We start from the raw sequence: 15,140 nt of genomic DNA on the forward strand, positions 1-15,140 counted from the left end.
CCTCTGTATATCCACAAAGCCTTGTGCCCCCAGGATTGGATTTTGGTATTATAAAAATTGCTTGGTTTTCAAAAGCTGTGCCAGCCGCTCCCTCTGTATCCACAAAGCCTTGTGCCCCCAGGATTGGATTTTGGTATTATAAAAATTGCTCAATGTTTCAAATGGGGACACTGCGAGCACTCCCGTGGTGTGCTGATGATGGCACAAGGTTTTGTTGCTTGGTTTCCTGACTTGGCTAAGAAATGGCTTGGAAAAGGTGCCCTTAACCTCCCACGGGCAGAGGGTGGGGAAATTTTTGCAAGCCCCTCGGAGCAGGCTGAGAGGCTGCTCCGATCCCTTCTGCCATTCCCAGCCCACACAAGGGGCAGCCAGGAGCTCCTCCTGCTCGCAGGAGATGTGATGTCTCCTTGACATGCAGTCCCGCACCAACTGTGCCACCAGAGGCGAGCTAAAATGAGCGATTGCTTTCCAAATACTGTCTCCAAGCAGCCTGCAGATGTCTCACAGAAGTGTTCATATCCTAAAAAGCACCTTTCCCATCCTTTTAAAATGGCAGATGAAGTCATGTGTATGACTCAGCCTCATTTTCTTGTCCTGTGACTCCAGGCAAGTCACTTCTGCAGCTCCCTGACAGGTTTTGGCCACCCAATCCAAACACGCCGTGTGTGCCTCGTTGAGGAAGACGCGTGAGCAGCACCCTGGAAAAACAAAAGGCAAAGCTGCGTTGATCTAAACGCCTTCCAAACCAACGCGCTGTTAGCTAACGCTGCCTTTCCCAGCTGTAGAGTGAGGGCAGTGCGGTATTGCGGGCAGACGGCGATCACAGCAGCTGACAAGCCACGGGCGAAGGGCGGATTGGCACAAGCACTGAGGCGCCTCGCGGGGCCGCTGAGGGAAGGGCCCGCCCTCATGGCGCCCCCGGGCCCCGCCCCGCGCCGCCGGCGGGAAGGCGGCGGGGCCGTGCCCTCAGGAGCGGCGAGGTGGGCGGCCGTGGCGAGCTCCGAGCCTTCGCCCCGGGTACTGCACCCACTTCCCCCCGGAGCTGCCCGGGCACGAGCTGGGGATTTAATTACTGTTCTGATTTTGGTGGGGATTTACGGGGGGAGGGAGATTCAGCGGTCCCTCGCCCTTTGGGAACAGAAATGTGCGTCTCGTGAGGAGGCAGCTGGCAAAGAAAAGCCGAATAAATCTGTGCGTTGATGACGATCAATGAGTTATTTTCCTCTGAGGCAACAGGATGGCAGGGCGGATGGCCCCCGATGCAGGAGCCGCGCTCTGCTGCCGTGTCCTGCCCGCCCGAGCCCAGCGGGAATTGCGGGGAGTGGGTCCCTGTCACACCCGCAGGCGGCAGGGACACCGCGGTGTCCCCGTCTTGCTCACCCGCCCTTGGGCCCTTGGGGTGGCACAAGATTGCTGGTGGTTTTTCATGGATCTGCTCTGTTGTCTCAGACTTTCACCCTTTTATCTGCTTCACTGCAGGCAGTGGTGACTGGAATCCTTCAGGTGTGCCAGCACACACCAGCAGCAGGACAACACTTCACTAAGCAGGAGGATTTTTTTCGTACCTAAAGCTTTTCATAGGGTGAGGTACAATTTCTCCATTTTCCCTAATAGCCTGCAGGAAGGCACAGGTCTGGGTCTGCCTCGTTTTTCTGCTGTGAGATGCCAATTGCCTAAGGATGGGGAGTAGGAGAAGAATCCCATAACCTGCTCAACTGTGATTGAAGTCCAGGATTATGTGCATTTTGTGAGGATGTTTTTAATGAAGAAGGAGATTGTAATATAGTTTTAATGTCTCTTGTATTACTTGTTTTTCTTCCTTCGGTATTTGAAGCTAGGGGATTTTTCAAATCTCCCAAAGTATTTTTTAATAAGTGTTTTGCTGTAATTATGTGAAGGCATGATTTGTCACTCCATAATTGTCAGAGTTTTGAAATAGAAATTAAATATACCATGATACTATCAGAAACAACCGATTTTATAAGAATGTTTCCATTAAATGCTAACAGAATAAGGTAATTCTGAAATTCTGATATCCTGTTCCTTTCTCACCCAGCTTCTATACACACAAGATTCTTGCAAGCAAATTAGTATCCATTTACAAGCTGAAAAAAGGCCTTTTGCAGATATTTAGCCTAAACTAGCCCAACCTCTGTTAGACACAACCTATCTTATAGTTTGTGGATTTTGTTAACAAATGAGCAAGTAAATATATGCACACATTTTGATGTGGTGGTCTACAAAACTTTTGATCATCCAGAGCTAGAACACCAAGTGTAAGCTCACAATTTAAACAGAAGCAACTTAACCCATTTACAAAGCCACAAAAATGATAAGAGTAGTTTGGTTATAAGATCATATTTCTAAGGAACTATTTTGTATTCAATATTCTTGCCTTCATAACATTTGTGGAGGTCACACTTTGCTCATTTAACCACGGTGTCACTAAGTGCCTATTCCAGTTCTAGGCCTTGCTTAAAGGAAGTCACATAGAGAGGGCAGTGAAGCTGTGCTGGAATACAGACATGGCAAGTTAACCATGAAAAAACATGAAATGAGCTCTCTGTATATGGGTTTACATAATAAAAGTTCCAGGTTTTTATTACCCTTCTTTTGTTCTCTCCATGCAAGCATACTCCTTACAGCCATCACCTGCACGTCTTCAGCATTTATTGGTCATTTTGAACCTCAGCAAGAACTTCAAAACAAATACAGCTTTAATAATCTGCTCTCAAGATATATCAGGATGAGGGGTTGTAGCCTTCTCAGCACTGTTTTGTGAGTTTTCTGTCACATGAAGATGGAGAGGCTCAGCTGTTGCATTGCCTTTCCATTACCCATTCTGTCTGCAACTATGCTGACTTTTGTTATAAAAACACAGACTGCCTTTAGCATTCTTACCAGAATAAATTCCACTAGTGATAATTCATTTTATTAAATGTTCCCACCTCCAAAACTCATCTCTGATCCAAGATTCTCACAAAGCAATGAGATCTCTTTTCCTAATGTCTTTGAAGCCCTTCCTAGCCAAACTGGTTCATCTGAGTGTAAAGCCATAGATTTTTATCCTTTTGGCCTCATAGGTGAGATAATGAAGAGTTGGAAGCAGAATCCAAATTCAAATCCATGTGTGATGTCATACTGACATGTTTCTGTAGTTCAAGGACATCTTAAAAGTCCTTTTACAGACATTTAATCATTTATTGCCTCCCATGACTGTCTTTGTTTACATTTCCCACTAGTGATCAATACTTTATTGCCTGCTCTTTCATGATGAAGGCCATGGAGGATCAAGTAGTGCAAGAAGAACCAGGATACCAGGATGATGAGGTAAATTTGTTATTGTTTAAAAACTATGTGCAGGAAACATTTCAAGGTATTTTGATAGTGTTAAGACACCCATGGAGGGACAGGAGGTCCCCAAAACCATCAGGGAGTTCAATGCATTTAAATTTTTTTTCCAGTCTGCTACCAAGAAAATCTCATTCCCCATGTCCCTGTACAGCCTGGCTCTCCAAGTAATCTTCATTAACCTTTCAAAAGCTGTGCACAGTTTTTAATGGGATTATCATTATTTCATCATATTTTACACTTCTGTATTAAATGCAAGTTAATTTTCTGCTGTCAGTTAATTTTCTGCTTCTGAAGAATGATCATCAGCACAAAAAGAGTGAGACATTATGGCAGAAAAGCTGCAGATTATGATGGTGCTAACACAAGTTTTATTAGCACAGCAGAGGATTAATTGCCTGTGAAGATACACTTTATGGAGAAGATGATAGGAAACATGTAGGCCTTTTTGGCTCACTATGGCTTTGCTTATTTCAGTTGTCCAACAAGTTATGTATTATTTGTGAAAAATCAGTGTTTACAAATCTGAAACAGTCATGTAGTTAGATAGATGTAATAACAAGAAACAGCAACATCTATTTTTTTTCTGCTATTTTGTTTAGGAATCCTTTTTTCAGGATATTGACCTGCTGCAGAAGCATGGAATTGTAAGTATTAGCAATCACTTGATCACACAGAATTGTCCCTCAAAAGCTTCTGTGAGGTTGCTTCCAAAATGGTATACACATTGATGCAAATAACTGAAATTCCTCCTTGCAGTAAGTTCTAACTCAGTCAATGGAGACAAATTTTGCCTTTGGTGATAAGACAGATTTTTAGAAAATCTCATTCACATCAGATTCCTAAATAAAGTGTCAAGATACTCAAAGTATTTAGCACCTAGCTCTCTTGAAAAACCAACTGCTTGCTAATTTATTTGAAAACTGTGTGATAGATTATTTCCTGTTCCTGCCAATCTTTGTAATTACTCCTGCATTTTTGGTGCCTGTGAAATTACACTGTGACAATTGTTACCATACTATTTTCAGTACGCTGGTGCAGGGGGTAGAGTAGGAGTGAGGAAAATATTAGTAGCTAGAGAAATAAATGTTAGTTTTCTCCATCAAATGTGAATTTCTATCATTGCCACCATCATCACATAAACATCACCTATTTATTTTAATTACAATTATTATATGTTTATCTAGGAGACTGGCTCATGGATTGGACTCCAGTTATAATCAGAGGTTACAAAAGCAGATTAAAAAAGTTAGGTTTGCCTGAAGTAATGTGAGATTTGATAAAAGTGACTGCAGACACATAAAAATGGGAAGGACATACCACAGTGACTCATCATTAGTCAGCACTGTAGTTACTGTGCTGACCACGTCAGCAGTGCAATTGTTGGCAATTTTTTTTTAATTGGCAGCTCATTGGCAGTTTTAAAGATAGTTCTGAAGAAGGATCACATGGTTGGGAGCTCAAACTATGGGGCAACATAGGAATAATAAATAAATTATTGCTTAAAAAATTTAGCAAGCTGATCAAAGAGGGTGACCTGAGCTGGAAGGGAGCTGTACTACCCTGTCAGTGTGAAACAAGGCATGGCATTCACAGAATGATACAAATGTATGAAAGAGTTTGAAAACTAAGAATAATGACTTAGGCTGTTCTTCTGGGGTTGTGAAGGTTTTCTGCTCCTTTCCTTCATTTCTTTTCTTTCTTCCAAGTGGTTATTCCCATACCTCAGAGGAAGTTTTTGTTCTCAGCTGTGCCAGCTAAAAGCTTTGTGCAAACATAGGATGACCTATATATGTTAAATTCATTTACCTGGAGAAATAATGTTTGTGGGTTTAGAATTTTTTTTCAAGGAGTAGAGAGAAAAATATTTACTGGTGTGTGCCCAGGAACAGAATCAGATTAGAACAACTGAGACTGTGATTCGGTGATCCAAAGTATTTGGTAGGGTTTAAGGTGCTGTTGCCCCTCAGCCTCTGCTGAGTGTCACGTATCACAGGATGAGAAATAAGCTTTGAAATAAATATGACTAATTTCTCACACAACTCCCCACCTCCCTTTTTATGCTCTATGTACCCACACACTCTAGATAAATAGATTATATGTCCAGTTCATGGTTTTTTTCAAAGAAAAGTCTTGGCCAGAAATGGCAAATTGAGGCATTATCCCACACCTTTCACATAGTATGTTTTCTTGTGAGTAATCTGTTCTTGCTTTTACATTACAGTGATGTCAGAATCATAAAATGAGATGAGGGAAGGTAAAATATGTCAGTAGGGTGCTGTCTGAAGTTGTACTGTTCCAAATTTTTTCATAAATTTTCAGCTCACTCCAGCCAAAGTGTCAGTCAGATCTGCAGGATACATGTGTTTTAAACTGGACATGCAGAAGCAGCACAGCAGTTAGACTCAGTTTGCAGTGATCCATGTGAATCAGCTCCCAACTACCCACCACCAGATTATCTGGTTTATAGATTATCTGTGCTAAGGGACCAAGGACAGACTGTTACAGGGTGTCCTAGGTCCACACTATCTGAAATAATTCTGTGCTGCTTCTTTACTATCAGCTTTGACCTAGAAAAACTGGCACTGAAAGGGGAGAGGTAAATACCCAGACATCTTTCTCTCAAAACCATCAGGAGCTGCTCTCTGCACCATAATCCCTCACACCAGTGTTACTCAAAATTTTGTTTTGTTGGTGTCACAAACTACACAGTGAGGAGTTTTCTGTTTCAAATCTGTTTCTTTCCTGGTGAAAACATAGGCATATAAATGTAAACTCAAAATATTTTGCAAAGGTTTACTTCACCTTCTACTTGTTAACTGTCCTGAGTTCTCACAGAAGGGAAATTTCTTTGCAGAACGTAGCAGATATTAAAAAGCTGAAGGCAGTTGGGATTTGCACAATCAAAGGAATCCAGATGACCACAAGAAGGGCACTGTGCAACGTGAAGGGGCTCTCAGAGGCCAAAGTGGACAAGATCAAAGAAGCTGCAAACAAGCTTGTTGTAAGCCAGTCACTTTCCTGAGAGTTTAACTTAATGCTGGCCTCTCCAAAATGCTGTGTAGCATTTCTCTTAGCAGATTTCACACTGCATCATCAAAATAATTTTGAAAATTATTCTTCCTGTTACTCTAAGGTATAATACTTTATCCTCCACAACCACCAGACTAATGCTGTGGTGCTTTTTATACCCAACCCACAGGAATGAGGCTAGGGGAAAAAGAAGAATATTTATGTGGAATATTGCACTTTTAACTTCAGGTTAAAGCTAAAATGAACCTCTTGTGTCTCTTTGGTCTTCCCTAGGAACCAGGCTTCCTCACCGCCTTTGAGTACAGTGAAAAACGGAAGATGGTATTTCATATTTCCACTGGCAGCCAGGAATTTGAGTAAGCTTATCTCTTATATCTTTCCTTCATCCAAATGTTCCCAATAATCATTTTAATTGTCTTTCATGAGACACAGAAATACAAGGGAATAAATACTCAGCTAGGACACATAGATTCCCCTTGCATTTGGAGTTAGTGCTGGCTTAAAGAAGTCTACATCAATAAGCACCAAAACTACTTTTCTGAGAGGAAAATGGACTTTGTACAATCACTGTAAACAAATAGTTGGCATCCAGAAATCTTGATGGTATAATTTTTTTGCCTATCAAAATAATCTGCAGGTTTCAGGTGAAAATTACAAGTCTTCAAGTCTTCCCTTGAAATATTCTTATGGAATGTTATTTTCAAATATTATTTTCAATGTTATTTTCTCTCCTTTCTTTCCAGTAATAATAATTTGTATAGATCTTTCTCTTGCACACAAAAAGGGAAGTAAAGACAGAGATAATTCTTTATGAATCAATGATCATTTAGTGCCCTGCACTTCATGCATCAAGTGAGGAGCTATAGGGCAGAAATTACTTTCCTTAAAGTAGTAAAAATGTCTCTGTTTTACTTTCTTTTTGTGATTTTTTGGGTTTAACTATATCATAATCCTCTCCCTTTCTGCAGTAAACTTCTGGGTGGTGGGATTGAAAGCATGGCAATCACTGAGGCCTTTGGAGGTGAGAAACCACAAATGAGTTAAACCAAACAAACAATTGCAACTTAATTTAGATTTTAATTCAACTTGGATTACTTCTATCAAATTTACCACATTGTAGTTACAAAGATGAGTATCTGCATGAGTGCAAGAAGAAATAATCCACTTCTCTTTATGTTTTCCCCTTTTTCCTCTTCATTTGCTTGCAGACTAAGTTTGAGCTGAAGTAATCATTACTGGGCATGCTGATTCAGCACAACATAGCATTACTAAGACTATTACTAACATGCCAGAGTTCTCCCTGATGCAGTGTAACAAAATTGCCACAAAAGGTATTTTAGTTATGCACACTTAAGGTACACTGCATTTCATGTAAAGTTTTTAAATTACAATTAAGCTACTGTTACAGTATTATTTACCAATTATAATTATTTACCAATATTATAATATTTACCAAATTAGTTGGTGCTTGATACTTCAGCAATAAAGAGTTCATAAAACACAGTACTCTTTCCTTCAGAAGAGATAAACTGGAGACTAATGTGTTTTGGTAGAATGAGATTCACCAAATCAGTTGGTGCTTGACACTTCAGCAATAAGAGTTCATAAAACACAGTACTCTTCCCTTCAGAAGAGATAAACTGGAGACTAATGTGTTTTGGTAGAATGAGATTAATAAACTTGTAAGCTTCTCCTTGATTATTTTACTGGAAATGAAACTGGGCTAGGTTAATGGAATCAACCATTGCTTCCCCACCCCGCCCCCTCATTATCACTTTTCCACAGGTGCCATATGGTTTTAACTTCCACACACAAGAGAATGACTTCAGCAGTCAAGCACGATCAAATTAAAACATTTCAGATTTTGCTTTTCATGTAACACATTTCTCCTGCACAGAATATGATTTAGAAATTGAGGTTAAATGATTTTAAAAGGTAGAGGGTGAGGTGAATTTTGTAAGTAAGGGTTTCTAACTGCAGTAATTCCTGAATCTGTCAAACTTGGAAAAATAAACCTTGACTCTTCTTTTCCCTTCTCTTTTTTAACAGAGTTCCGGACAGGCAAAACCCAGCTATCTCACACTCTTTGTGGTAGGTATTACACCTTAAAATAGAGTGATGGTTCTTCTCAGTGAAGGCATTGTTTACCACTGTATCAGAATTAAACACATAGAGAAAAGTCAGAATCTTTTATTTCTACAAATACAGTGAAACAGACCTTGGTGACTCTTACCTCCATAAACTGTGTTTGAGTAGAGAACTCATATAAATGGTTATTTTTCAATGCTGCTCACATCCATGAAAGCTTTGCCATATGAAGAGGGAAGATAGACCAGTGAAACACACCATCTGGAAAAGCAGAGCACAAATATGGGTCACATGTAGATGGGGCATTGCTCAGAAAAGGGCAGAGGAAAAAATTTTTCTCAGCAACTCTTTGACTGTCCTGGTTTCAAGAGGTTTTGCTGAATATGACATTCTGAAAGGGCACTGAAAGGGTACTACTGGCTGTCAGTGACTGCATAAACAGACTTTGGCACTCACCATATTTGGGCAGTGCCAAAAGCAGCAGGACTCTGATTCCCAGAGATATCTCTCAATGTGTAAAGAGAAGTAAGCAATAGCTTATATAACTGTTAAGGCTGCTGGAATTACCAGACACTGGGTAGGCAAATTCTATTAAATTAACCCCCTATATTGTAAAATGAAATATGGCATGTTCTGGAAAAACAAGGCCTCTTCTGGTTAGTACAGTGTAATGGTCAGCAGAGTCATACCCTTTTGCATGAATGATTACAACTGGATTGAGTATTTTAGCTTATTCACTCCGAAGAGACTACACCCACAATCAGCAGCTATTTGCATATCAGGAAAAATTCATATCCAAAGAATTTTTGATCATATGAGTTACAGCTGGAAAAAGTGCCTACTAAGTCAATAGAATTAATTGGGCAGAGGATAAGAGGTGATTTTGAGTGTAAGAACTCATTCATAATATCCCTAAAATACACAGATTTAGTGATGGTACTGAGTTAAACAGTTTTGACACCATTAATTAAATCTCATCTGATGGGCAATCGAGAAAAGCAGCTTGAATTTATTCTCAGGATGGCAGTAAGACAAGATACTCCTGATTTTCACATTGATTAAAACTGACAGTTGTTTGTGATACGGATAAACAGTTGAATTTTATTAAAAAAATAATCATAGATGCAGTAAGAAAATATTTTTTCCGCTTTTTCATTTTAACCTTGTATGCTTCTCTGTAGTGACAGCTCAGCTCCCAGGACCAAATGGCTACACAGGTGGAAAGATTATCTTCATTGATACTGAAAACACTTTGTATCTTTTTGACTGTTAAAAGCTATACGTGTGATGAACTGGAAAGTTAGTTCATTTTAGTTAGTCATAAGGAAGCTTCATAGATGCAAAACATGACTGGCACAGAAATCCTGGAGAGCACAGTGTGTAGTGGCCCACAAGGAAGTGAATTTTTCTTTTGTCATTTGATGTAATCCAACCTGGAAAAATTACTCAGGAATTAGATTTTATTTTAACTGGGTCTTGTTTGTTTGTTTGTTTGTTTTGGGGGGTTTTATGTTTTTGTGATCTAGTAGGCCTCCTACAGGTTATAGCAGCTTTTCTATTCAAGATAAATTTATCTAAGTACTAAACACTATTTTTAACATTTCACATTTGCAGTAGACTGTGTATAAACAGGTTTTGCTCACAGCTAAATTCCTAGAGCACAGATATCCATATGTCAACCCCCCCGCCTCAAACCCTAAACACAAAACAATTACCATCGTGAGCCCTAAACTATCTTTAGGCTACGTGGGACAGCCTGAAGACAAAAAGTCAGTCTTCTCTAGGACTAAAATAAATATTCTTCTTTTTTCCCCCCCCCCCCCATAGTCCTATTTTGGAATGGAGTTTTATTATTTTCAGAGCATGGTTTGCACAAGGAGAAATCCTTAACTGTGACTCATGCCAGCCGACCAGACCGCCTGCGTGACATTGCCGATCGCTTCAATGTTGACCACGAGGCAGTGCTTGACAACGTGCTGTATGCACGTGCATATACCAGTGAGACCATTATGGCAATTGGCATGATAGCTAGGGTTTTTTCCTCTCTGGTTTTTTCTCTCTCTGTTTCCATTTTAATAGTTCTCAGTTTATTAACACTTCTCAGTTTCTTAACAGCTCAACACACTCTCTGTCACAAGACACCGCTTTAAAACTTCAAGAAATTTTAAAATAAAACTTCTTTAAGAGTGCAATATAAACATAAATAATATTATTAAAACAGTTTATATGTGTCGTTCAGTTCAACACTAAATTAAAATGTATACATTGCTTTTCAGTTCTTAACATGACAAACAGTTGTCTTCAGGCAGAGTGAAGATTTTCACAAAGAAGTTTTGTGAGATGGGTGAGAGGAAACTGGAACCTGCAAAGTAGATTGTTACTGGGCACTGGGTTTAAAACTGCTGGCAATGAAAATATAACCAGTGCATACATTTAAAGTGGAATTTTAAAATTCAGGCTTTTGTTCCTTCGGAGTTCTTTCTGATCCTAATTTCTCTTGGCAACTGCTTCCCACTAGGTGAGCATCAGATGGAATTGCTTGACTATGTAGCAGCCAAGTTCCATGAGGAAGCTGGTATCTTCAAGTTATTGGTACAAGACTTCTGTATGCTTACTGTTCTCAGAATAAATGTTCCTGTTTTCTTTTGCTATATTTACTCACCTAGCATGATTACAATGCAGATCATTGACTCCATAATGGCACTTTTCCGTGTGGATTTCAGTGGTCGTGGAGAGTTGGCCGAACGACAACAGAAACTAGCTCAGATGTTGTCAAGGCTCCAAAAAATATCAGAAGGTATGGGAAATATTGCAAGATTTGGAAAACATGGGCTGGAGTCATTACCAGTAGCTGTTGGTAGCACAACCACTTAGTAGTCCAAGTGTATTATCAATCAGGCACTGGCCCAGGGATCTTTTCTCTCTTTACACCTCTGTCAGTTACCAAAAAGATCAAACTGATAATATATTATTTCAAGATGACAGACTGAGAAAACTTAAGAACTTTCCAACATTTAGAGTTTTTCAATAAATACTGTCAGGCCCTAAATGAGATAATAGGTTGTGGAACTGGACAAATACTCAGTAAGAGTAATTGTCTTCCCCAAATTTCAAGAGTCTAAATACAAAAGAAAGACAGAGAGAAGAGGATGAAGGCATAGAGAAATAAAAAAGCCATGCCTCTTGCCACTTTCTCAGTACTTTGCAATGCTTTGAGGGATGATGACAGGATGAATAGAGTTCCTTCTCTTTGGAATGTCTCAGAAATGTTGATGAGGAATGAATAAATGCTTTTTTCCTGAAGAAAAAAAAAAAAAAAGCAAACAGAGAAAGGGAAGGAGAGGGAGCTGAGGGCAGGGAGCCAACAGAGAATAGATGGGAACTGAGAAAGACTTGTTCACTGGAATTGTAAGAAGGGCTCATTTTCAGTTATTACAACTGAAGCCATGCAAGAGCAAAGGCTATGTCCTGATTAACTGCAGCCATCAGTCATAAAGAATATTTTCTTCTCATTCATTTGAAATTTGAAGTGCTTCAGCAGAAACCTTGCTTTTACCATGGATGAGAGGATATTTTGGAATTCTAATTGAATGAATTCTACTTTCTTTGCAATGTCTTCTCTTGCAGAATATAATGTGGCTGTGTTTGTGACCAACCAGATGACTGCTGACCCAGGAGCAACTATGACGTAAGATACTTTATCTCTCTCTTTAAAAAAAATTTCCTATATTTTGTATTACATATTTAACAGAAGTGAGAACTGAGATTGTAAGGTGCAAGTGCCACTGAAATGAAAGGTCAGATTGGTCATTGTTCCCTGTGGAAGTTTCTCTCAGTTTTTTGGAATGAGCTTTTTTACGTTTATCTGCTGCCTGGTATGGTGGTGTGATTTCACCGTGACTTAAACAAAGAAAATGAGCTATAAAAATATTGAAAAAGCACCACATTTTCCTCTGGAGCAGCTTATATGTGATATTTAAGGTGTGTATTTCTTCAGCCTCTTGAATGTAATGACAGGAAAATGATGCTAGCATTGAACATATTGAGACAAGTGTGCTAAAGCTGAGTTTCTAATGTATTTCCCTATTGATTATTCATTACTGAGTTGTATAGAGCTCAGTCTGACAGTTAATCACAGTATTAACCTCTGGAATTTGCACAGTGATCACCACAATTTTCTTGCTAATTCAGCTTTCAGGCAGACCCAAAAAAGCCCATCGGGGGCCACATCCTTGCTCATGCTTCAACTACCAGGATCAGTTTGAGGAAAGGGAGAGGGGAGCTGCGTATCGCAAAGATCTATGACAGGTAAATCACCTTTCCCTCACAGGAGGGAAGGTGATGAAGTTCAAGGTATTGAAACTTTCTGGATTCTACATTGGGAGAAAATCTGAAAGGACAAACTAATTAACAGATTAAACAACTCATTAAAGTTGTCTTGCACATTGCATACATTAAATAACATAATCTTTCATCGTAAATCCTACTACATGCTCAGCCCTTAATGAAGACCATCAAATACTTTGGTAGGACTGGTGGTCCCTCAGCAGGAAAATTCTGGAGATGTTAAATTCCTAAATTTTCCTGACACTATAATTTCACATTTTCTCATCCTGATGATACTGATCACGTTCTACATTTTGCACATAGGTATAAAGGCACTGAGGTATTCCAGGTTGCTGACACCCACAACATTTTGGAGACTGTTTCACAACTGCATTGTACATGGAGAAACCCACAAGTTTCTTATTTCTTTTTCTCCCAGCCCTGAGATGCCTGAAAACGAAGCCACATTTGCAATAACTGCCGGAGGGATTGGGGATGCCAAAGAATAGGTTAAAAAATGATGTAAATGTACAGCTAAAAACCAGCTGGGCAGTTGAGATGAAGATTTGTGAAAGGTCAACAACCACCTGGCTGCATTTGTAGCTTTTGGGAGATATTTAAGATATTTTTGGGAGAAAACTGGGATGGACTTTGTACAGTTCGGTTTTACTGAACTAAAATTTTGGTCATTTTTGGATTTTTGATTTTCAGTTGAACTTTTAGCACGCAAAGATTTAAGCCATTCGATTGTGAATTGTTCTTAGAATCCTTTTCCTATCTTTTGTGAAAATCAAACCTGTCCTTTCACATGGGAGTGAATATACTATTTCTTAATTTATTTCAAAGAGAGTGTCTAAGCGGTAGAATTTAACAGTGTGAAATGCAACAGAACTGGAATAAACTCAGTTATAAAATTGACATATATAGATGGAAAAGGCAGTGGGAGGAACAACAGCTCAAGAACTTGACGGATTTTCATGTACTGTAGAGGAACAAGTTTTAAGAATATGTTTTTAAACCTTTTTATCTTGACTAGATAATGTTCATGTTTTTATTTAGCATTTTCTACTTTTTGGACAGAATGTTTTAAACCTGTTCTTATTAAAGTTAAAAATAAAGACTATGAATTAGAACAGAAGACTGGCTATGTTTGGGTGCTTTGAATTAAGCTCTCCTCTCAAAAATCTCATTGATCTTTCATGAGAAGAATGATCTGGGTGTAACCCACTACGTTAAAACCTTTTCACTAGTTCTCTAAAGAAACAAACTTCATATAATTGACTTGTCATTCTTCTAATATAAGTAAGACTATTAAAGATTACTATTAAGTAATATTCAATATTGTTACTATTAAAAAGAATAAAACAAATCCTGTGGCTAGGTAGGAGAGGCTGGCACCAGTGCTTACACCAAGGAAAAGGCACTTAACATTCAGCTTGCTGAGGGAGCCAGCCAGCACAGGAACTAGCAGGAGATGTAGGTCACAGGGGGCAAAAGAAGAAGCTGGGAATAAAGAGGGGAACAGTGCAGTGGGGGCCAAAATAACAGTTCCTTTTACAATATCCCCAATGCTCATGGAATTGCTTGTTTTAAATAAATTAATACATACACACACACACACATACATATGGATATAAAGGGGAAGTCTTTGTTTTCTGGTAATTACAATGAGTCTGATTTTGGTATCTAGTCAAACAACTTGTCCTCACTGGCAAGCAAAATAAATTTTTTTTTTGTTTAGATTACCAAATGCATGTAAGATAACATCAAATAAAAAGGCAGCAATGACCAGAAAGGTCTGACATTTTAGCCAGGCTTTTCCTTGTGACAGACCTAGAGGGCTTGCCTTCCCTAAGTGGTTTCTTAACAGATAGTTGATATTTTTCCTGAGGTAAAGCACTATTTTTCTTTGTGGGAAAATCTAGAGAGCTGTAGGCTGGAAAGCTGGTTCATCTGGGAGAGCCAGAATGGGTCAGCCATTGTAATTTAATGCAATGTCCAGAGCTTTGCATGTGCCAGGCTTTTCCACACTAGGCATTTTTATCCAGTGGCCAAGTACCCAGTGTCGGTGAGAGCATGCAGTGTCACTTGACTCCCTGCCACCCACTTAAAAGACCCAGGTTTCTTACAGAAACATTCTTGCATTTTATTTTAAGCACTCAGATTGCTTTTTGCTTTCTCACACATGTGATACATACATACATATATATATATAGCATGTGAAACTAAAATGGTAATTTGCGTGTCGTTCTAGGCTGTTATTTTTATCCAAGGGTCTGAAAGTAAAGGGGCCTTGCCTTCCCTTCTGCCAGTACAAGCAGTTTTTGATAACCTGAGAGCCC

At 39.3% G+C, this 15,140-nt stretch overlaps 1 protein-coding gene and 1 long non-coding RNA gene across 2 annotated transcripts; one reads left to right on the forward strand and one right to left on the reverse strand.

Annotated features, from left to right (window-relative positions):
- Positions 1–568: 568 nt before the first annotated feature.
- On the reverse strand, positions 569–11,229 carry LOC120510055. Its single transcript, XR_005629408.1, has 3 exons — positions 11,135–11,229; positions 8,618–8,733; positions 569–698 (listed from the first exon to the last, which is right to left on the reverse strand). It is a non-coding gene; the product is annotated as an uncharacterized LOC120510055 (long non-coding RNA).
- On the forward strand, positions 2,747–13,903 carry DMC1 (DNA meiotic recombinase 1). The gene is made up of 14 exons (XM_039725460.1): positions 2,747–2,778; positions 3,243–3,330; positions 3,954–3,998; positions 6,209–6,355; positions 6,658–6,740; positions 7,353–7,405; positions 8,434–8,475; positions 9,654–9,726; positions 10,379–10,470; positions 10,991–11,064; positions 11,155–11,269; positions 12,100–12,160; positions 12,664–12,780; positions 13,238–13,903. Exons 1-14 carry the CDS (start codon positions 2,747–2,749, stop codon positions 13,305–13,307), a joined length of 1,092 nt encoding a protein of 363 aa, XP_039581394.1. The 3' UTR covers positions 13,308–13,903.
- Positions 13,904–15,140: the final 1,237 nt, after the last annotated feature.

Source organism: Passer montanus, unplaced genomic scaffold, assembly GCF_014805655.1.
Source record: "Passer montanus isolate IOZ18808 unplaced genomic scaffold, ASM1480565v1 scaffold55, whole genome shotgun sequence".
Lineage (NCBI taxonomy): Eukaryota > Metazoa > Chordata > Aves > Passeriformes > Passeridae > Passer > Passer montanus.